Consider the following 24,474-nt stretch of genomic DNA (forward strand, 5'->3'; position numbering starts at 1 on the left):
TCCTAAACACTTTCAATCACCCCAGTACCTTTAGGAAAATATCAAAAGTATTTTTTCAAAGAGGTATATTTGGGCTTTCTCAACCTGGCCCTACTTATTTCTCCAGACTTAGCACTCATTGTGCCCTTGCAAAATACTTTCCTTCAGATAAACTGGTCGCACTGTTCCTTAAACATGGCATGCACATTTCTGCCTATATGACTTTGCTCTGCCTGGAATATTCTGTGCCCTCTTCCCCACTTTCCTAAGTCTGTTTCTTCCTTCAAAGTTCAAATCATGCTCTAAATCCTGTGTGTCTTCTACAACCCAGTCCACAATAATCTCCCCACTTTTCTACACTCTTGTAGCACTTGCCTGTACTGGTGTTTTTCAGTCTTTCACATTTTACATACTACTGATCACTCTTTTGATAGGATGGGGGGTGCAAAAAGATCAGAAAGGAATAATAGGGGGAGAGCAGATTCATCTGTACCACACACATTTACATAATATATATTATATGCTACGTACTATGCTAGAAGCTGACAATGCAGATTAATTTTTTTACATTACTACTTTTTCAACTACTAGGAAAGATGGTGAACCAAAGTCCTTGATATAATAGAGAAAGCTGGCTTTCACTTGGCTTGTATCTCCAGGATAGCCTCCATCATAGTCTTTATAGGTAAACTCATAGCCCCTTCCTCAGTGTGACCCTGTCAGCTTCTACAAGTGGTCCTACTTTAAATAGGGGAGGGAGCAGAAGCAAAACATACGACCCTTGCATCTGCAGATGATGCACACTGCAGAAAGAGGCATTGCCAGTAACCAAGGGAAATGGGGAATTAGGAGAAACACCAAGATCTATAGTTATTTTTACAATTCTAAAAGATTACAGAAGGGTAATCTGGCACATGCATACACAGAAAAGTATCCTTCACCTTGCAAGTGGATATAGGGATTGAGGAAAAATAAAATGTTAACAATTGTTAGGAAGGTCATGTGACCACTTTAGACAAAGTCTGTGTCCCACCTAACCTAAGTCATTCATTTGGCACTTAATATTTTCCTTTTTCCAGTTTTAGAAAATGTATTCATGACCTATCTCTCAAACTAGCTTATAATTTTCTTAAGGAAAATGACCATATATTACATCTCCACTCACACATAGCACTGAACACTGCATGTAGATCACTTATCTGTACAACTATTATAGTACCAAATTTTTTCTATCTTGCATATGCATCCTTTATCTCACCAATTAAACTATAATCCTTGAGGATAGGATATGTGATTATTTGCATTATTCCACAAAACCTAGCATAGTAGTCTGTTCATAGAAGATATTCCTTGTCTGTTGAATAATTTAATAAATAATAAAGCAATTATCTAACTGGTTAAATGGTAGATGCCTAGAGAAAGATAAGGCCTCTCAGGAGCTTTATTAGGACAGAGAAAACTCATTATCAAACACCGCTATTAACCGCCATTTTAAAGATGTCTTCTCCCAAGCAAATATCAACAAAACTCATAAACTCTAATGGTGCGAATGTCTTAGAAATGAAAAATTAACTTAGAGCAAAAGGAATTAGCCTTCACCACAACTTCTGAAGATGTCATCACTTATCAAAGTCAAGAATTATATAGTTCTCATTACTGATTATAACAACTAACACTTTTAACCAGCTATATAAAGATGCCATTTAGATATCAACATCCACCAAACTGAACAAATGCTACAAGACTTTCTGAAATCATAGGATCTTGGTGTTAAAAGGGACTTAAGGGTCATAGTAGTCAAATTTCCTACCAAATGAAGGAATTCCTTCTGCAATGTATAATTCTTAGGATATTCACACCTTTGCTTACAAATTTCCAGTGAAAACAGATTTAAAATCTTGCAGGAAAGCTATTCCATTATAGGATTACTATCACTGATAAAAGGCTACTCCTTATATTAAGCCAAAATCTGTCTTCCTATAATTTCTACCCATTGTTCTTCATTCCATCCTGTGGAGTTTAATTCCTTTTTAATACAATAGTCCTTAAAATATTCAAAGAGAGCTATCATTCCTACTGTCTTCTTTTTCTGAGACAAACATCACTATATTCTCCAAATATTTTTCATATATTTTGTACACCAACCCAGTGATTTTAAAATGTGATGCCTAGAAGTTATCACAATATTCAAAATGTGAATTAACTACCTAGATGAGGACACTATGTATCTATTAACATAGCCTAGGACTGTGCTAGCTTTTTTTGCAGTTACGTCACATCACTGATTTAAGTTTGAGCTTGTGGACAATTGAAACACATAGGTCTGGCCAGTCGCAGTGGTTCATGCCTGTAATTCCAGCACTTTGGGAGGGCAAGGTGGGAGAATCACTTGAGCCCAGGAGTTCAAGATCAGCCTAGACAACATAGTAAAACCCTCCCTCTACAAAAAAAAAAAAAATGTTTATTTAATTAGCCAGGCACAGTGGCATACACCCATAGTCTTACCTACTCGGGAGGCTGAGGGAGGAGGATCCCTTGAGCCCAGGAGGTTGAGGCTGCAGTGAGCTATGATTGGGCCACATTACTCCAGCCTGGGCAACAAAGCAAGATCCTGTCTCTAAAACAACAACAAAAATACCACACATAGGTCTGGCCAGGCATGGTGGCTCACACCTGTAATCCCAGCACTTTGAGAGGCCAAGGTGAGAGGACTGCTTGAGGCCAGGAGTTTGATACCAGCCTGGGCAACATAGCAAAACCTTGTCTCTACAAAAAAAAGATAAAAATAAATAAATGAGAGAAAATTAAACAAAACCTAAATAAATGAAAAGACATCCCATGTTCATGGATCAGAACACAATATTCTTATGATAACAATATCCCCCAAATTGTTGTATAAATTCAATGCTATCCCTATCAAAATTCCAGCTGGCTTCTGTACACCAATTGAAAAGCTGATCCTAACATTCATATGGAAATGTAAGGGACCCAGAAAAGTCCAAACACTCTTTAAAAAGAACAAAACTGGAGGACTTGCAATTCCCAATTTCGAAACTTACTACATAGCTACAGTAATCAAGACAAGTGTGGTACCAGCATAAGGCTAGATATACAGATAAATGGAATAGAATCAAGAGTCCAGAAGTAAACCCTCACACTTATGATAAATTGATTTTTGACAAAGGTGCTAAGGTCATTCAATATGGGGAAAGAATAGTCTTCTCAACAAATGGTACTGGGACAATTGAATAGCCACATGCAAAAGAATGAAGTTAGACCACTACTTCACATTATACCTGAAAATTTATGTAAAATGGACCACAGATCTAAGTGTAAGTGCTAAAACTATAAAACCTTTAGATGTAGAGAAGGTGGAGCCCTCATATACTACTGGGGGAAGTGTAATAAAATAGTTCAGCCACTATGGAAAACATTCTGGCAGTTTCTCAAAAGGTTAAACACAGACTTAGAGTTACCATGCTACCCAACAATTCCACCCCTAGTTATATACCAAAGAAAATTAAAAACATACACACACACACACACACACACACAGAGTAAATGAATGTTCACATTAGAATTATTCACAATAGACAAAAATTGGAAACCACTCAAATGTTCATCAATAGATGAATGGATAAACAAAACATGGCATATTCATACAGCGAAACATGCAACAACACTGATGAACCTTGAAAACAATTTTGCTAAGTGAAAGAAGCTAATCACAAAAGACCACTTATTGCATGATTATATTAATATGAAATGTCCAAAATAGGCATATCTATAGAAACAGAAAATAAATTCACGGTTGCTAGAGCTAGGGTCAGAAGCAATGAGGAATGACTGCTAATGCTGATGGGGATTTCTTTTTGGGGTGACAAACATGTTTTAAACTTAGCTTGTGGTGAATATTGCACAATTCTGTGAATATACTAAATTACTGAATTACACAGTGTAAATGGGTGAATTTTATAGTATATGAATTATATCTCAGTAAATATGTTAAAAAATAAAAAAGGGGACTTTTCTTTTTCATTGTTGTTTTGTTTGTTTGTTTTTTGAGACACAGTCTAGCTCTGTCACCCAGGCTGGAGTGCAGTGGCACAATCATAGCTCACTGTCACCTGGGTTCAAGGAATCCTTCTGCCTCAGACTCCCTAGTAGCTGGAACTACAGGTGCACACCACCAAGCCTGGCTAATTTTTTACTTTTATTTTTTGGTAGAGATGGGGGTCTTACTATGCTGCCCAGGTTGGTCACCAATTCCTGGGCTCAAGCAATCTTTCCGCTTCAGGCTCCCAAAGTGCTGGGATTACAGGCACGAGCCACCATGCCCAGCTGGGGATTTTTCATTTCCAGAATTGTGTAATAACAGAAAGCAAACTCATCATAGCTCAAATGCACACCTAAGTGTATGATGGCAAAAGGAGGAAACCCACAAGATAAACAGAGGTAAAGTATAACTTTAAACAGTGTGTGATCTCAGCAGACTTTTAGAAAGCATCAATAGACAACTCAGAACAACTGCAAATGAGAAGGCTCTTTTCAGGCAAATATTTTAGGCAGACTGTGAATGTAAGAGAGAGTCACAGAGACAGGTGTTTCAAGTAGGGATTGCTGCCATAAATAAATGACAGATGTTACATGCAGGGGGTGAAAATGATGTTTAGCTGTATATCAGTCTTCTCACCCTTAGCCACCCCATAGATTCCAATCAGCATTAGTAACATCACCTTCAGATATAACAGAGATAAAAAGGTCAAATTAATATCCTATAAAAGGCCAGTGACATCTGACTTTCTTCCAATAGGCTATATATCATCACTTTTACTTTTACATATGGAAAATGCCCCACTGGGAGACCCTGGTGCCCACGATACCTACTGACTCTGCTTGGTAAGAAAGCACTCTGAAGTGGTCACTCTCAACAGTAATCTTCTCCGTGGTCAAGTCAGCCTCAGGGGAGCTCCTTTGAATTAATTTGACGTATAATTGCTCCAGACTCTGGAAAATAAACCCACAGTACAATGTAACAATGAGAATAACCACAGATGTTACTACTAATAATTGCCTCAGCTAAAAGTCAATGGTAACTTACGGCCACAGCAGCTTGAAAACATTCATCAGCGATTAGAAAATTTCCAGCATCCAACCATTCTCTTCCTATTCTCATATTCATCTAGAAGAGAGAAATTAGAAAATAATTTTTAAAAATTCATACCTCCCCCAAATTGGTTGGGGAATATTGGAGAAAATATTGAATCCTCTGTCCATATTCAGTCTTATAACTCACAGAAAACAAAAAGCAACAGTTAGCATTTGTTAGAGTTCTGTGTTCTACTTTGAACTCCACAATTTAAAAGAAATGGTCATAAAGACAAAAATAATAGCAAAAATTAATAGACTTAAAAACACATCTTCTGAGGAAATATTAAAAGAAAACGTTGAAGTAACTTAGATAGGAAGAGAAAGTTCTGAAAACTTAATGCTTCACATACTTGAAGAAAGGCATATGATAAGCATTAGACTACTGGGGTTCTAGTTTTTAATTCCATCTGCAATAAAATTTGGATTAATCCAACAAATGTTTATTAAGTACCTTTATATTCCAGTCTCACTGAAGGAGCTCACAGTATTGTAACTGGTAGATATCCCAACATGTACAAAAATGCAAAATGTGGAAACAGCCCTGGATGCGAACAGTAGGAACATCAGGCAGTAGGCCTCCCCAAGAAAGGTATCTTCCTCCCTCCTCTCCAGAAAGGAACAGAGAGTACAATTACTTTGGCTGGACAGAAACAGAGTTCTAGGTAGCTGACAACACAGGTTAATGAAAAACATCCAGTCCTACCTCTTCATCAGTCACTGGATTCAGGTTATAGTACACAGTGTGACACAATATTCATAGAAGATCATCACAGAATTTCAAATCAAATATGAGCAAGAATTACCAAACAATTGAGGGAAACCAATGCCATGAAAGGACATCACACTCAACAAACAGAATAACTGAGAAAATAGAATTGAGAGAGCTAGCAGATGGAAACATACAGAGATACCAAATTATAATCCACAGAGTTAAATAATAGTCACAATCAATAACATGCCTTTTCAGTTTTCATTATTAGGGATCAACAAAGCCCAAAATGCAAATGTTAGAGGTTGACAGAAGGTGGAAGGTTAAAGGGAAAGAGAGATAGAAAGAATGGAAATAACCTCACAAAGTAGCAAGTAAAGAGATAAACTCCAAATTTGATTTAAAAAAAAAAAGAAAGAAAAGTTTAAATATATGACTTAGGGCTGAGCATGGTGTGGCTCACGCCTGTAATCTTAGCAGTTTGTGAGGCTGAGGTGAAAGGATGACTTCAGGACAGGAATTCAAGACCGGCCTGAGCAACATAACATAGCAAGACCCTGTCTCTACAAAAAATTTAAAAATTCATTGGGCATGGTGGTGCACACCTGTGGTCTCAGCTATTAGGGAGGCTGAGGCAGGAAGATTGCTTGAGCCTGGGAGGTGAAGGCTGCAGTGAGCCATGATCACGCCACTGCACTCCAGCCTGGGCAACAGGCAAGACCCTGTTTCAAAAAAAAAAAAAAAAGTATATGTTATTTTAGGCCAGGCGCCGTGGCTCATGCCTGTAATCCCAGCACTTTGGGAGGCCGAGGTGGACGGATTTCTTAAACTCAGGAGTTCGAGACCAGCCTGGGCAACACGGTGAGACCCCCATCTGTGCTAAAAATACAAAAAATTAGCTGGGCATGGTGGTGCACACCTGTGGTCCCAGCTACTTGGGAGGCTGAGATGGGAGGATTGCTTGAGCCCGGGGTGCCAAGGTTGCAGTGAGCCAAGATCGCGCCATTGCACTCTAGCCTGGGTGACAGAGCAAGACCCTGTCTCAATAAAAAGTATACTTTTGAAATATATACAAAAAATTATATGTGTGTATATAAAAATATATATAATTAAGTTTTAAAAGACAGCCAACAGATAAATTTAAAATAGTATAATATAACTAACAAAAATTGAGAGGGGATGGGGAGGTAACATGATATGAGTTAAATCCTCATCCATCATAATAGCAAATAAATAGATCATAAATAAAGCTGATAAATCAATAATTAGTTATTGGCCAGACATGGTGGCTCACGCCTGTAACCCTAGCACTTTGAGAGGCCGAGGCAGGTGGAAAGCCTGAGCTCAGTAGTTTGAGACCAGCCTGGGCAATATGGCAAAACCCCATCTCTACTAAAAATACAAAAAATTAGCTGGGCGTGGTGGTGCATGCCTGTAGCCCCAGCTACTCAGGAGACTGAGGCACAAGAATCACTTGAGCCCAGAAGGTGGAGGTTGTAGTGAGCTGAGATCATGCCACTGCACTCCAGCTTGGGCAATAGAGTGAGACTCTGTCTCAAAAAAAAAAAAAAAAGAATTAGTTATTGTTACAAGCAGAATTATGTCCCTTTAAAGTCCTACACTGTAGCCCTAACCTCCAACACCTCAGAATGTAACTGTATTTGCAGATAGGGGCTTTAAGAAGTGATTGCATTAAAATGAGGCCATTAGGGCGGGCCCTAATCTCATCTGACTGGTATCTTTATAACCAGAGGAAATTTGGACACACAAATGGGCACGAAAAATGAGCACACACAGAGGAAAGGCCATGTGAGAGGACACAGCAAGAAGGCGGATATCTGCAAGCCAAGGAAAGAGTACTCAGAAGAAATCAAACTTGCTGACACCTTAATCTTGAACTTCTAGCCTCCAAAACTGTGGGACAATAAATATCTGTTGTTTAAGCCAACCAACCTGTGATATTGTGTTATGGCAGCCCTAGCAAACCAATACAGTGATACAAGCATATGACTAAGATACATAGAGGGAACCATGAGAGTGAAAACAGAAATGGTTATAGTAATAGCCTTAGAAGTGGCAAAGACATAGGCACAAGGCAATTCATTGCAGCACCCAAATGTCCATCAAGGGAGGCTGGTTGAACATAATAAGGTACATACAGCAATTGAAATACAGCTATTAAAAATAAGGAATATCTCTATATATTTCTATGGAGTAATCCCTAGGATATAATGTTAAATGAGGGGAAAAAAATCAGGTGAAGAAGAGTATATATGGACTGTTACCATTTATCTAAGAAAATGGTGGAATGAGGGGAGATATGAGTATATATTTGTCTGCTTATAAACACATATTTTATATAAATTTTGTACATATATTTTAAAATATTTTATATTTTGAAATATAAAAATACATTATATAATCTCTTACATGAAATGGCGTAATATTTGCATATAACCTATACACATCTTCCCATGTACTATAAATCATCTCTAGATGATTTAATACAATATAAATGCTATGTGAATAGTTGTTATACTGTATTTTTATTTGTATTATTTTTTATTGTATTGTTATCTTTTTAAGACTTTTTTGGTAATATTTTCAATCCATGATTGGTTGAATCCAAGGATTCAGAAACATACTGTCTATAAATTATTCTGACAAAAATCAAACCTGTATCAGAACAAGCTTCTAGATCTAATTATCAGTTTACAGAAAACGAGGGTTAAAGGAAACGATGGACTATTAAGTGACACCATGAAGAAGCACCAGAACCCAGAATTTAGAAAACTCTATAGGACAACCTCATTTCTTCAACAAATAAATCCGTTCAACAGATTTTTTTTTAAAAAAAAGAGAAGAAAACATGTAGTTTCATTAAAACAGACATATTAACAAAATACAAAGTATGGATTATCTTTGGTCCTGATTTTAAGAAACCAATTGGAGAGGGGGTGGGAGGACTAGATATTTGATTTGGGGAAATCTTTGTTAGGTTTTATCAGGTGTGGTAAAGTGAACTGGGTTTGTTGAATATAAAAATACATTGTCTTGGGGGACGTGGGGAAGCACTGGGACACGATTACAGGGTTGGGCAGGCCCCATTTGGGAGGAGTTCATGGGTGAGTCCTGGGTCCCCTGCCTCCTGAGGAGATGGATATAGATGGGCTTCCTCTCATGGGAGTCAGGCGTAGACTTGATCAAGGTGCCAGCTATTCAGCAGAAAAGAATGGTGGCTTTTCTAAACCAAAATGTGGTGCACACTGTATAGTGCCTCAATCGCTCTTCTACATTTAGTGAGGAGAAACTGGCAAACCTTTATCTTGGTATCCAGCAAATTGAAACAATTCTCAATACTGTAGATGCAAAGTTGTCATCTATACCAGGCCTAGATGATGTCACATTTGAAGTATCTCCTTCAAGTGCCACTAGTGTCACAAATGGATCACATTCTGAAGTCACCTCAGAGTAATCACAGCAGGACAGTACATAAGACTCTGGACCACAGGAAAGTTAAGTATCAGCAGGAAATATCTTAACTGTAGCTAAAGATTCAAGATATGTCATATATCTCAAAATGGTTCAAGTGAGTGTACCAGTGATGGCAATAAGAAAAATGATATCAGAAGGACTAGACCCAGATCTTCTTGAGAGGTCAGATGCTCCAGTGCCTGATGGCAAAAGTGAAAATCCTGCAGAACAAAGTTCAGATAGCGAATCTTCTTTTAGTGACTAAGCTTAATTTTGATAAGAATTACATGTGCATGTGTATTGCAAAATCGTGGAACCAACCCAAATGCCCATCAATCAACAAGTGGATAAAAAAACTGTGGTATATATATATAACTGAATACTATGCAGCCATAAAAAGGAATGAATTAACAGAATTTGCAGTGACCTGGATGAGATTGGAGACTATTATTCTAAGTGAAGTAACTCAGGAATGGAAAATCAAACATCGTATGTTCTCACTGACATGTGGGAGCTAAGCTACGAGGATGCAAAGACATAAAAATGATACAATGGACTTTGGGAATTTGGAGGGAAGAGTGGGAGGGGGGCAAGGGATAAAAGACTACAAATATGATGCCTTATATACTGCTTGGGTGATGGGTGCACCAAAATCTCACTAATCACCACTAAAGAACTTACTCATGGCCAGATGCAGTGGCTCACACCTGTAATCCCAGCACTTTGGGAGGCCAAGGTAGGTAGATCACGAGGTCAGGAGTTCAAGACCAGCCTGGCCAAGATGGTAAAACTCCGTCTCTACTAAAAATACAAAAATTAGCTGGGTGCAGTGGCCTGTAATCCCAGCTTCTCAGGAGGCTGAGGCAGGAGAATTGCTTGAACCCAGGTGGCAGAGGTTGCAGTGAGCCAAGATCATGCCACTGCACTCCAGCCTGGGCGACAGAGTGAGACTCCATCTCAAGAAAAAAAAAAAGAAGAAGAAGAACTTACATAACCAAATACTACCTGTACCCCAATAATTTATGGAAAAAATAGAAAATAAATAAATAAATAAATGTGTAGGGGTACATTTACATTCTATAAGAGATTGAACTCTCTTAGTCATAAAAACATCAAATGGCCACATATACACCACCAAGCATCCTCTATGTTTAAAAAAATTAAGCATTTACAAGCTGAAAAAAAATACATTGTCTTTTAGAAACACACACTGAAATATTTATGGGCAAAATTATACATGTTGAATTTGCTTGAAAATAATCCAGTGGGTTGGCCAGGCGCGGTGGCTCATGCCTGTAATCCCAGAACTTTGGGAGGCCAAGGTGGGCGGATCACCTGAGCTCAGGAGTTCGTGACCAGCCTGGCCAACATGGTGAAACCCCATCTCTACTAAAAATACAAAAATTAGCTGGGTGTGGTGGTGGGCGCCTGTAATCCCAGCTACTCAGGAGGCTGAGGCAGGAGAATCACTTGAACCCAGGACGCAGGGGTTACAGTGAGCTGAGATCGTGCCACTGCACTCCAGCCTGAGTGACAGAGCGAGACTCTATCTCAAAAAAATAAAAAATAATAAAAATAATCCAGTGGGGCCAGGAGTTTGCTATTTGAGGAGATATAGAAGAAACAAGAGTGGCCATGAGTTGATGATTACTCTAACTGAGTGATGGGTAAATGGAGGGAATCATTGTACTGTCTTACCTGTTTTATATATGTTTGAGCTTTTTTACATAATAAAATATTTTAAAACACTGGGAAAAATATTTTTCCACTAAAAAAATGTATTTGCCTCTAAGGAGCAAGAGAACAGATAGGGCTGGGTGTGGTGGCTCACTCCTGTAATCCCAGCACTTTGGGAGGCCGGGGCGGGTGGATCACTTGAGGTCAGGAGTTCGAGACCAGCCTGGCCAACATGGTGAAACCCTGTCTCTACTTAAAAAAAAAAAAATTAGCTGGGCATGGTGGCAAACACCTGTAATCCCAGTTACTCGGGAAGCTGAGGCAGGAGAACTGCTTGAACCTGAGAGGTGGAGGCTGCAGTGAGCCGAGAACACACCACTGCACTCCAGCCTGGGCAACAGAGTGAGATCCTGTCCAAAAAAAAAAAAAAGAGACAGAACAGGTAGATGGAGCAGAAAATCACTTTTTATTACTTTAATTACTTTTCTGAACAATTTAATTTTACATAAACATACATTTGTATTTTGGGGGGTGGAAATAAATGTTTAAAAAATTAATCTTTTAGGCCAGGCGCAGTGGCTCATGGCTGTAATCCCAGCACTTTGGGAGGCCAAGGTGAGCAGATCACCTGAGATCAGGAGTTCAAGACCAGCCTGACCAACATGGTGAAACCCTGTCTCTACTAAAAATACAAAAATTAGCTAGGTGTGGTGGCGCATGCCTGTAATCCCAGCTACTCAGGAGGCTGAGGCAGGAGAATTGCTTGAACCCAGGAGATGGAGGTTGCAGCGAGCCCAGATCACACCACTGCATTCCAGCCAGGGTGACTCCCTCTCAAAATAAAAATTATAAGGAAAAAATCTTTTAAGTAACAGAAATGCAAGAGGAAGACTTCCACTTTCAGCCATGATGGAATAGCTCAATTCAAACTGACTGTCCCACTCTAAACAACCCTAAAAGCTGGACAAAATATAACTGTGTGAAGGCATTGGAGTGGCTACAATCTTTGAAAGAAGGAAAACACACAAGGTGAACCCTGCATTCAACTCAGTTTTATCATATTATATATGATACAGGATTTATCAGACTGTTGTCATAGCATTTTACATGGACAAATTCTACCACTATGTATTTACACATATATTTTATAGTTTACAAAGCATTTTTCACAAAAACTCTAATTTTAACTCTATAACACTCTAAGGTAGATATTACTATTTTCATTTTACAAAAGAGAAAACTAAGTAATCTTCCAATGTCACATAGCTAGTAAGCGGCAGACCTAACCTAGGTCTTGAGACTTCAAATCCTGTACCCTTTTCCTTATTTACTTAGTGCTTCAAATTTTTCATTTGAAAAACTCATTTAGAACTAAGTATTACCATTCCCTTAGATGAAGAAACAGTTACTCTATCAAGTTAGAGATGAGAAAAGTAAAAAATAAATCATCAACCCAGAATTATAAGTTCAGTATTTGGTTCACTGAACCACCGTAATTACTACAGTATTCTGAGAACTTTAGCGTAGTAAATATACCATTATAAAAGGAACACTGAAAAGGAACACCATCAAAAAAGGATAGCACTAAAAGATTCAACCCCCTTCCAGTTTCACACTAACTTTTACCATTTTCATAGAAGTAACAACCATCTCATTTCATCTCCACTTTCTCCTAAATTAAGACTTACCGTAATCAGTCGTTGAATACTTTGTTCTGAGGCAAATGAGGCTTCACACATACTCAGCAACTTGCAAGCAACATAATGTACTGCAAAACAGTAATTAGACAATGATAAACACAAAACATTCATTCTCCTTTTATATACACCAAAGAGAAAAGACAATTGAAGGAAGCCAGTTTTGTTGTTATTAAAAATAAAAATTGTAAAGGCCTTTTAAAAAAATCAATTTTCAAAAGTAAATGACCTAAAGCTTATTAAATGAATCATTTACTGAATGTTTCAGTAAGAGATTTATTTATTTATTTATTTATTTATTTATTTATTTTTGAGATGGAATCTCACTCTGTCGCCCAGGATGGAGTGCAGTGACGCATGATCTTGGCTCACTACAGCCTCCACCTCCCGGGTTCCAGTGATTCCCCTGCCTCAGCCTCCCGAGTAGCTGGGATTACAGGCATGCGCCACCACGCCCAGCTAATTTTTGTATTTTTAGTAGAGACGGGGACTCACCACGTTGACCAGGCTGGTCTTGAACTCCTGACCTCAGGTGATCCACCAGCCTCGGCCTCCCAAAGTGCTGGGATTACAGGTGTGAGCCACCACAACCGGCCCAGAGAGATATTTAATACTTAAATTTTAATTTCTTAAGGTCTTAAGTCCCAAAGACTCACTAAAAATACCTGATTCCACATGATGCTCTTGTGTATACCATGTTAACAGAAAAATAATTCTAAATTCAATTGATCTAAAGCTGTTCAACATCTGACAAAATCTCTGGACATCAGAATAGTTTTCGATTTCTCTCCTAAAATGTGAAACTTTCTAAATATATATATATTTTTTTCTGTAGAGAGGGGGTCTCGCTCTGTCACTCACCCAAGCTAGAATACAGTGGCATGATCATAGCTCACTGCAGCCTCAAATTCCTGGGCTCAAGCAATCCTCCCACCTCAGCCTCCCAAAGTGCTGGGATTATAGGTGTGAGCCACCACACCTGGCCTAAACATATTCTTTTCTGTAGATGTCATAACAGTTCTTAAAGTATAATTTAGAAAATACAGACTACTTCATTATATAACTCATTTTCCCTGAAAATAGGGAAGTTTGAATAATTATAACCTCTTTATTTCTCTAGTTTATTTCAGCATAAAACATATTCAAGTTTTAAAAAACAGCTTCACAAATAAATGAACTAGTCACCTTTATGTTAGATGTCAGCAGCCATTCTACCTATGCTAACACCACTTCTAATTAATAGTCCTTTGAAAAAGAGATTTGTCTAGCGGAAATTACAGGGTAATTGAAATGGTCAGATTTGTATTGCCCATCATAAAGTGTAAAATTTATTCATCACTTAACAAAATTAATTCATTCTAAAAAACACTTTTGGTAAAATAATTACTAATCATATATTTATACTGACTTGAATTTCCAGTTTTGAAAATTTTTGAAAATGTTTCTTTTTGGCTGGGCATGGTGGCTCACACCTGTAATCCCAACACTTTAAGAGGCTGAGGTGGGTAAATCACCTGAGCTCAGGAGTTCAAGACCAGCCTGACCAACATGGTGTAACCACATCTCTAGTAAAAATACAAAAAAAAAAAAAAAAAAAAATTAGCTGGGAGTGGTGGTGCATACCTGTAATCCCAGCTACTAGAGAGACTGAGGCAGGAAAGTCTCTTCAACCTGGGAGGCGGAAGTTGCAGTGAGTTGAGATCATGCCATTGCATTCCAGCCTGGGCAATAAGAACACAACTCCAACTCAAAAAAAAAAAAAAAAAAGAAGAAGAGGGGAAGTTCGGACTGGGCAGAACTCAACACAGTGCGACAAAGCTGCCGTGGCCAGACTGCCTCTCTAGATTCCTCCTCACTGGGCAGGGCATCTCTGAAAGAAAGGTAGCAGCCCCAGTCAGGGGCTTATAGATACAACTCCCATCACCCTGGGAGACAGCACCTGGGGGAAGGGGCGTCTGTGGGCACAGCTTCAGTGAACTTAAACTTTCCTGCCTGCCGGCTCTGAAGAGAGCAGCTGATCCTAACAAGGAGGATCCTCCCAGCACAGCACTCAAGCTCTGCCAAGGGACAGACTCTGCCTCCTCAAGTGGGTCCCTGACCCCCGTGCCTCCTGACTGGGAGAGACCTCCCAACAGGGGTCGAGAAAAACCTCATACAGAAAAGCTCCAGCTGGCATTAGGCTGGTGCCCCGCTGGGACAAAGTTTCCAGAGGAAGGAGCAGGCAGCAATCTTTGCTGTTCTGCAGCCTCCACTAGTGATGACCAGGTGAACAGGGTCTGGAGTGGACCTCCAGCAAACTGCAGCAGACCTGCAGAAGAGGGGCCTGACTCTTAGAAGAAAAACTAACAAATGGAAAGCAACAACATCAACATCAACAAAAAGGACCCCCACACAAAAACCCCATCCAAAGATCATCAGCCTCAAAGATCAAAAAGGTAGATAAATCCACGAAGATGAGGAAAAACCAGTGCAAAAATGCTGAAAATTCCAAAAACCAGAATGCCTCTTCCCCTCAAAATGATCGCAACTCCTCTCCAGCAAGGGCACAAAACTGCACGGAGAATGAGTTTGACAAATTGACAGAAGTAGGCTCCAGAAGGTGGGTATAACAAATTCCTCTGAGCTAAAGGAGCATGTTCTACCCAATGCAAGGAAGCTAAGAACCTTGATAAAAGGTTACAGGAACTGCTAACTAGAATAACCAGTTTAGAGAGGAGCATAAATGAACTGATCAGCTGAAAAACAGCAGGAGAACTTCGTGAAGCATACACACGTATCAACAGCCAAATCAATCAAGCGAAGAAAGGATGTCAGAGATTGAAGACCGTTGAAGACCAACTTACTGAAATAAGGCGTGAAGACAAGATTAGAGAAAAAAGAGTGAAAAGGAACAAACAAAGCCTCCAAGAAATATGGGACTATGTGAAAAGACCAAACGTATGATTGATTGGTGTACCTGAAAGTGACAGGGAGAATGGAACCAAGCTGAAAAACACAATTCAGGATATTATCCAGGAGAACTTCCCCAACCTGGCAAGGCAAGCCAACATTCAACTTCAGGAAATATGGAGAACACCACTAAGATACTCCTCAAGAAGAGCAACCCCAAGACACATAATCATCAGATTCTCCAAGGTTGAAATGAAGGAAAACATATTAAGGGCAGCCAGAGAGAAAGGTCAGGTTACCCACAAAGGGAAGCCCATCAGAATAACAGTGGATCTCTGTAGAAATCCTACAAGCCAGAAGACAGTGGGGGCCAATATTCAACATTTTTAAAGAAAAGAATTTTCAGCGGGGTGCAGTGGCTCACACCTGTAATCCCAGCACTTTGGGAGGCCGAGGTGGGCGGATCACAAGGTCAGGAGTTCGAGACCAGCCTGGCGAATACAGTGAAACCCTTTCTATACTAAAAATACAAAAAAAAAATTAGCTGGGCATGGTGGCACACACCTGTAGTCTCAGCTACTCGGGAGGCTGAGGCAGAAGAATCACTCAAACCCGGGAGGCAGAGGTTGCAGTGAGCCGAGATCATGCCACTGCACTCCAGCCTGGGTGACAGAGCGAGATGCCATCTCAAAAAAAAAAAAAAAAAGAAAAGAAAAGAAACGAATTTTCAACCCAGAATTTCATATCCAGCCAAAATAAGCTTCACGAGCAAAAGAGATTTCCAAACAAGCAAATGCTGTTGGATTTTGTGACCACCAGGCCTGCCTTACAAGAGCTCCTGAAGGAAGCACTAAATATGGAAAGGAAAAACCAGTAACAGCCGCGGCAAAAACATACCAAAAAATAAAGACCAATGGCACTATGAAGAAACTGCATCAATTAACGAGCAAAATAACCAGCTAGCATCATGATGACAGGATCAAATTCACATATAACAATATTAACCTTAAATGTAAATGGGCTAAATGCTCCAATTAAAAGACACAGACCGGCAAATTGGATAAAGAGTCAAGACCCATCAGTGTGCTGTATTCAGGAGAACCATCTCACACACAGAGACACACATAGGCTCAAAATAAACGGATGAAGATCTACCAAGCAAATGGAAAACAAAAAAAGCAGGGGTTGCAATCCTAGTCTGATAAAACACACTTTAAACCAACAAAGATCAAAAGAGACAAAGAAGGGCATTACATAATGGTAAAGGGATCAATTCAACAAGAAGAGCTAACTATCCTAAATATATATGCACCCAATACAGGGGCACCCAGATTCATAAAGCAAGTTCTTAGAGACCTACAAAGAGACTTAAACTCCCACACAATAATAGCGGGAGGTTTTAACACCCCACTGTCAATATTAGACAGATCAACAAGACAGAAAATTAACAAGGATATTCAGGACTTGAACTCAGCTCTGGAGAAAGCAGACCTAATAGACATCTACAGAACTCTCCACCTCAAATCAACAGAATATACATTCTTCTCAGCACCATATAGCACTTATTCTAAAATCGACCACATAATTGGAAGTAAAACACTCCTCAGCAAATGCAAAAGAACGGAAATCAAAACAGTCTCTCAGAACACAGTGCAATCAAATTAGAACTCAGGATTAAGAAACTCACTCAAAACCGCACAACTACATGGAAATTGAACAACCTGTTCCTGAATGACTACTGGGTAAATAACGAAATTAAGGCAGAAATAGTGAAGTTCTTTGAAACCAATGAGAACAAAGAGACAACATACCAGAATCTCTGGGACACAGCTAAAGCAGTGTTAAGTGGGAAATTTACAGCACTAAATGCCCACATCGGAAAGCTGGAAAGATCTGAAATCAACACCCGAACATCACAATTAAAAGAACTAGAGAAGCAAGAGCAAACAAATTCAAAAGCCACCAGAAGACAAGAAATAACTAAGATAAGAGCAGAACTGAAGGAGACAGAGACACAAAAAACCCTTCAAAAAAATCAATGAATCCAGGAGCTGATTTTCTGAAAAGATTAAGCAAATAGATACACCGCTAACCAGATTAATAAAGTAGAAAAGAGAGAAGAATCAATTAGACAATAAAAATGATAAAGGGGCTATCACCACTGATCCCACAGAAATACAGACTACCATCAGAGAATACTATAAACACCTACACACAAATAAACTAGAAAATCTAGAAGAAATGGATAAATTCCTGGACGCATACACTCTCCCAAGACAAAACCAGAAGATGTCGAATCCCTGAATAGACCACTAACAAGTTCTGAAATTGAGACAGTAATTAATAGCCTACCAACCAAAAAAAAAAAAATCCCAGGACCAGACAGATTCACAGCTGAATCCTACCAGAGGTACAAAGAGGGGCTGGTACCATTCCTTCTGAAACTATTCCAATCAATAGAAAAAAAGGGACTCCTCCCTAACTGATTTTATGAGGCCAGCATCATCCTGATACCAAAACCTGGCAGAGACACAACAGAAAAGAAAATTTCAGGCCAATATCCCTGATGAACATCAATGCGAAAATCCTCAATAAAATACTGGCAAATCGAATCCAGCAGCACATCAAAAAGCTTATCTACCACGATCAAGTCAGCTTCATCCCTGGGATGCAAGGCTGGTTCAACATAGGCAAATCAGTAAACGTAATCCGTCGCATAAACAGAACCAATGACAAAAACCACATGATTATCTCAATAGATGCAGAAAAGGCCTTCAATAAAATTCAAAACCATTTCATGCTAAAAACTCTCATATCTCAAAATAATAAGAGCTATTTATGACAAACCCATAGCCAATATCATACTGAATGGGCAAAAGCTGGAAGCTTTCCTGTGGAAAACTGGCACAAGACAAGGATGCCCTCTCTCACTACTCCCATTCAACACAGTATTGAAAGTTCTGGCCAGGGCAATCAGGCAAGAGAAAGAAATAAAGCGTATTCAATTAGGAAGAGAGGAAGTCAAATTGTCTGTGTTTGCAGATGACATAATTGTATATTTAGACAATACCATCGTCTCAGCCCCAAAACTCCTTAAGCTGATAAGCAACTTCAGCAAAGTCTCAGGATACAAAATCAATATGTAAAAATCACAAGCATTCCCATACACCAATAATAGACAAGCAGACAGCCAAATCATGAGTGAACTCCCATTCACAACTGCTACACAGAGAATAAAATACCTAGGAATGCAACTTACAAGGAATGTGAAGGATCTCTTCAAGGAGAACTACAAACCACTGCTCAAGGAAATAAGCGAGGACACAAACAAATGGAAAAAAATTCCATGCTCATGGATAGGAAAGATTAATATCGTGAAAATGGCCATACTGCCCAAAGTAATTTATAGATTCAATGCTATTCCCATCAAGCTACCACTGACTTTCTTCACAGAACTAGAAAAAACTACTTTAAATTTCATATGGAACCAAAAAGGAGCCCGTGTAGCCAAGACAATCCTAAGCAAAAAGAACAAAACTGGAGGCATCACACTACCTGACTTCAAACTATACTACAAGGCTACAGTAACCAAAACAGCATGATACTGGTACCAAAACAAATATATATACACCAATGGAACAGAACAGAGGCTTCAGAAATAACACCACCCATCTACAACCATCCGATCTTCAACAAACTTGACAAAAAAAAAAGCAATGGGGGAAGGATTCCCTATTTAATAAATGTGTTGGGAAAACTGGCTAGCCATATGCAGAAAACAGAAACTGGATCCTTTCCTTACACCTTATAAAAAAATTAACTCAACATGGATTAAAGACTTAAACATAAGACCTAAAACCATAAAAACCCTAGAAGAAAATGTAGGCAATACCATTCAAGACATGGGCATGGGCAAAGACTTCATGACTAAAACACCAAAAGCAATTGCAGCAAAAGCCAAAATTGAAAAATGGGATCTAATTAAACTAAAGAGCTTCTGCACAGGAAAAGAAACTATCGTCAGGGTGAACAGGCAACCTACAGAATGGGAGAAAATTTTTGCCATCTATCCGTCTGACAAAGGTCTAATATCCAGAATCTACAAGGAACTTAAACAAATTTACAAGAAAAAAACAAACAACCCCATCAAAAAGTAGGCGAAGGATATGAACAGCCACTTCTCAAAAGAAGACATTTTTGAGGCCAAAAAAAACATATAAAAAAAGCTCATCATCACTGGTCATTAGAGAAATGCAAATGAAAACCACAATGAGGTACCATCTCACTCCAGTTAGAATGCTGATCATTAAAAAGTCAGAAACAAGAGATGCTGGTGAGGATGCGGAGAAATAGGAATGCTTTTACACTGTTGGTGGGAGTGTAAATTAGTTCAACCATTGTAGAAGACAATGTGGCGATTCCTCTGGTTTCTAGAACCAGAAATACCATTTCGACCCAGCAATCCCATTACTGAGTATACACCCAAAGGATTATAAATCATTCTTCTATAAAGACACAGGCACACGCATGTTTATTGCAGCACTATTTACAATAGCAAAGACTTGGAACCAACCCAAATGCTCATCAATGATAGACTGGATAAAGAAAATGTGGCACATATACACCATGGAATACTATGCAGACATACAAAAGAATGAGTGCATGTCCTTTGCGGGGACATGGATGAAACTGGAAACCATCACTGTCAGCAAACTAACACAGAAACGGAAAACCAAACACTAAATGTTCTCACTCATAAGTGGGAGTTGAATAATGAGAACACATGGACAAGGGAGGGGAACATCACATACCCGGGCCTGTCAGCGGGTGGGGGCAAAGGGAGGGAGAGCATTAGGACGAATACCTAATGCATGCGGGGCTTAAAACCTAGATGACAGGTTGATAGGTGCAGCAAATCACCATGGCACATGTATACCTATGTAACAAGCCTGCGTGTTCTGCACACGTATCCCAGAACTTAAAGTAAAATAAAATAAAATAAAATAAAATAAAGAAAAGAAAAAGAAAATGTTTCCTTTCTTTATTCCAAAGTTCCAAAGTTTGCTAATCCTTCAGTATTTTCAAAGACTCTGATCTCTCAATTATTGCCCCTTTCTAAAAGTATCTTGAGTACCTCCCTCTCAACTTATTCCTTCTTCTCTACCTTCAAACGTACCCATCTCCTTACCTTGAAAAAAAAAATCAACTAACCCCACTATGCTTCAAGCTTGCATCCCATTTCTCCTCTTCCTTTGATTGACAAGCTTCTTGAATTGAAAAGTCTGTCTACTAGCTCTACTGTCTTGCTACCCACTCATCTCCTTAAATGTCCACAATCTGTTTTGCGTCCTTACCACTTTACTAAAACTGCACTCCCAAAGATCACCTTCCTTAACTTCATAGCAACATTTCAAAATGGCCATAACCTTTTTGAAAAATATTACTCCCTTGGAGTTTCAGACCAGCCTAAGCAACATGGCAAAACCTGTATCTACAAAAAATACAAAAATTAGTAAGGTGTGATGCCACATGCCTTGTAGTCCCAGCTACTCGGGAAGCTGAGGTAGGAGGTTGACCTGAGCCCAGGAGGCAGGGGTTGCAGTGAGTCAATATTGCACCACTGCACTCCAACCTGGGTGACAGAGCCAGATCCTGTCTCAAAAAAAAAAAAATTACCCTCTTGGCCTGAAATATCCTGGTCCTTGTGTGGGAAATATCTTAGTCTAAGAACTTTGTCTGCTCCAATCCTGACATTCGTAATCCAGCTGTTTATAGTTATCACCAATAAGTCTTCAAGCCAAAGGCAGCTGAGGCTGAAACAGAATGCTACTTCCATATAAAGATGTTTTCTTTGTTGCTGTTGCTCCATCTTGTCTTCTCACCAGCCTGTTCTTGACCTCTCTATATTATAAACATCTTGGTTACATAATTGGTGACTGATACCTTTGAACATCCGCTTTACTCTGCTCTACCCACAGCCTGAAATTGAATTGACTTTAGATAAACACGGGGTTATACCCTCTGACATTTATAAATTTTTAAATTATTGTTTATCTAGCTTTAAACTATTCCTTCCGAAATCCTCAAGCATAATTTAAGATTGGTATCTTTGTTCTGGTATCTTACCTTTTCCCTTTCATTTACTATGTACCATAACATGGTACGAGAACCCTATACGGAGAATGCACTCAATAAATGACTAATAAATCTCCTGTAGAATTTTTTTTTGTTTTTTTGAGAGGGAGTCTTGCTCTGTTGCCCAGGCTGGAGTGCAGTGGTGCAATCTCGGCTCGCTGCAAGCTCTGCCTCCCGGGTTCACGCCATTCTCCTGCCTCGGCCTCCTGAGCAGCTGGGACCACAGGAGCCCACCACGCATGGCTAATTTTTCATATTTTTAGTAGAGACGGAGTTTCACTGTGTTAGTCAGGATGGTCTCAATCTCCTGACCTCGTGATCCGCCTGCTTCAGCCTCCCAAAGTGCTGGGATTACAGGCGTGAGCCACTGTGCCTGGCCAATCTCCTGTAGAATTTTTTGACTGTTCCTTTTGGTCATCTATCCCTATTCTTTTTATTTTAACTTTGAAGCTGATAGATTCAGAGTTAAAATCTCACTACTTTGTTCTTCTCTCAATACCACTGATTCTTAAATTTTGATGTGCATGAGAATTCCTGAGACATTTTTTCAAATTATAGACATGCCCAGGTTTCATCCTGAACCTAAATGAATCAAAACCACCAATGCAAGGGCCTGGGCATCTGTATTTTTCACAGGCTTCACAGGTGATTCTGATTTTTTGGGGGGAGGGGGAGGGACGGAGTTTCACTCTTGTCGCCCAGGATGGAGTGCAATGGTGCGATCTCAGCTCACTGCAACCTCCGCCTCCAGGGTTCAAGCGATTCTCCTGCTTCAGCCTCCCAAGTAGCTGGGATTACAGGCACACACCACCATGCCCGACTAATTTTTGTATTTTTAATAGAGACGGGGTTTCACTACGTTGGCCAGGCTGGTCTTGAACTCCTGATCTCAGATGATCCACTCACCTAGGCCTCCCAAAGTGCTGGGATTATAGGCGTGAGCCACTGCTACCAGCCTGATTCTGATTTATACCAATATTTAAGAACCACTGGTCTTTATTTTTGTCCTCAAAGAACTCAACTACTCTTCTGTCTTCAACTACCACCTCTGTGTAAATCATTGCCAAATCTGTAGGCTCAGTCCTGACCTTTCTCATAAGCTCTAGTCTCACATCTCCAACCTTATTGTCATCTCAAATGCAACAGGTCTAAAACTAAAACTTACAAGTCATTCATCTACTTCTGACTTTCCTGTTCATTGTTCCATAATTCCTCCAAATAATAAAGAATTATAGCTTATAAATCTTCATGATTTATTTCATCACATCCAGGAACACTAAATTTGTTTTTAAGGAAACAAAATATATTCCAATAAACAAATTTTTGAAATAAAATTATTTTAATTTGGAGGCCTCCTGCACTGATAATCTATTCTCCACTGTATCAAAAAAAGTATGATACACATAACAAGCACCCAAATATCTGATTAAGAACTGCTACGTGAAATGAGACAGTACATGGGACTCTCTTCTTTACTGTCTCTTGTCCCCTCTCTTACCCTTCCCTTTTCTTCTCTTATCTCTTGCTTCTCCCTCTTCTTCTCTCCCCTCTTGCCTTTCTCCTCTTCTTGCTTCCCCCTTTTTTCTCCACTTTCCCCACCCATTTAGTATTTTTCCTCCTACAGCACCCCCCCCTTTTTTTTAACAGTCTCTTTTCTCTTCCCTAGCTCTCTCATCTCCCTGGCCCTAACCCCATCAACACTGTGTGGTTCTGCCCTCACCCCTTGCCGTCCCTTAAAAAAAAAAAGAAAAAGAAAAAAAGAAATGAGACAGTACATGGGAAGAGGCTGTGACACCCACTTCATCTACCATATCCCTATTTGATAAGCAGTAAACAGCTAAAGCAATACTTCTTCATATGCAGAATGGTAGGAGTTAAGAATTAACGCACTGTAATATCACACGGTTCACCTGTGTACTAAGTTTCTTCCACTGATAAATTCCTAGCTCTGACCTCCCCATAACTACAGGATCTGAGGCTCCTGGGAGCAATGATATCAATTTATCTAAGAGTTAAAGAGCTATAAATGTTCTCTAAACATGCTAATAGAGTGGACTCATGAGCAAGTATATTCTTGATTATATTAAGCACAATTACCCTATATCTACACGGAAGTTGTATACAGTTTTGTTCATATTCACAAAGATAAATAGTTAGTAGTAAATTATATTTGTTGCATACAGACAAAAGTCATTTGTCTTTACAATGTCAAGCAGTCCAGAGGTTCACCCTTTGGTATGTTACTTCAATGTATCCTTTATAATTGGCAATATACTTCCCATAAATGCATTTGCTGTCACTATGCCTGTTGAAAATCACTAACTGTCAGCACACTAGACTTTGCCCATTTAGCTAAAGCACTAGAACATTGCCAGACAGTGGACCACATTCAAAGCATCCAAGAAGATGAGTTTAGTTTGAGATTTTTGGTTTTTTTGTTCTTGTTGTTTGCTCTCACAGGTAGAAATCATTTCTATAGTTTCTCAGTAACTCATTCCAATGTTTATCAATCCACCTCCTGAGGAAACTATTCTTTACACTTTTTAAAATCTGAATATGTCATATGGCAACACTTATTCTATTATTAATAGAGGGGAAACTACTATTTGATGGTCCTTCAGAACCCTGAAGATTTTGATCATCTCCATGAGAAATAATCCATGTCCTTTAACATTTCTTTAAGTTCTCACTGTCCCACCTTTTAATCATCTTTGTTGTTCACCTCCTGACTATTTCTTGCAGTGATATCTTTAAACGTTTGTT

The 24,474-nt window shown here is 39.2% G+C and overlaps 1 protein-coding gene and 1 pseudogene across 2 annotated transcripts in view; one reads left to right on the plus strand and one right to left on the minus strand.

The window, feature by feature from the left end:
• TEX11 (testis expressed 11) overlaps nt 1-24,474 on the minus strand; it is a 381,570-nt gene that overhangs the window by 317,730 nt on the left and 39,366 nt on the right. For both annotated transcript variants that reach the window (XM_016944288.4, XM_054676447.2), the window contains exons 5-7: nt 12,679-12,758; nt 5,081-5,161; nt 4,867-4,986 (exon numbers count right to left, since the gene is read on the minus strand). In XM_016944288.4, coding sequence (XP_016799777.2) covers nt 4,867-4,986; nt 5,081-5,161; nt 12,679-12,758 — 281 coding nt within the window. The remainder of the gene's footprint in view (nt 1-4,866; nt 4,987-5,080; nt 5,162-12,678; nt 12,759-24,474) is intronic.
• LOC100608336 (WASH complex subunit 3-like) lies at nt 8,996-9,603 on the plus strand (annotated as a pseudogene).

Source organism: Pan troglodytes, chromosome X (genome assembly GCF_028858775.2).
Source record: "Pan troglodytes isolate AG18354 chromosome X, NHGRI_mPanTro3-v2.0_pri, whole genome shotgun sequence".
In the NCBI taxonomy this organism is placed as follows: Eukaryota; Metazoa; Chordata; class Mammalia; order Primates; family Hominidae; genus Pan; species Pan troglodytes.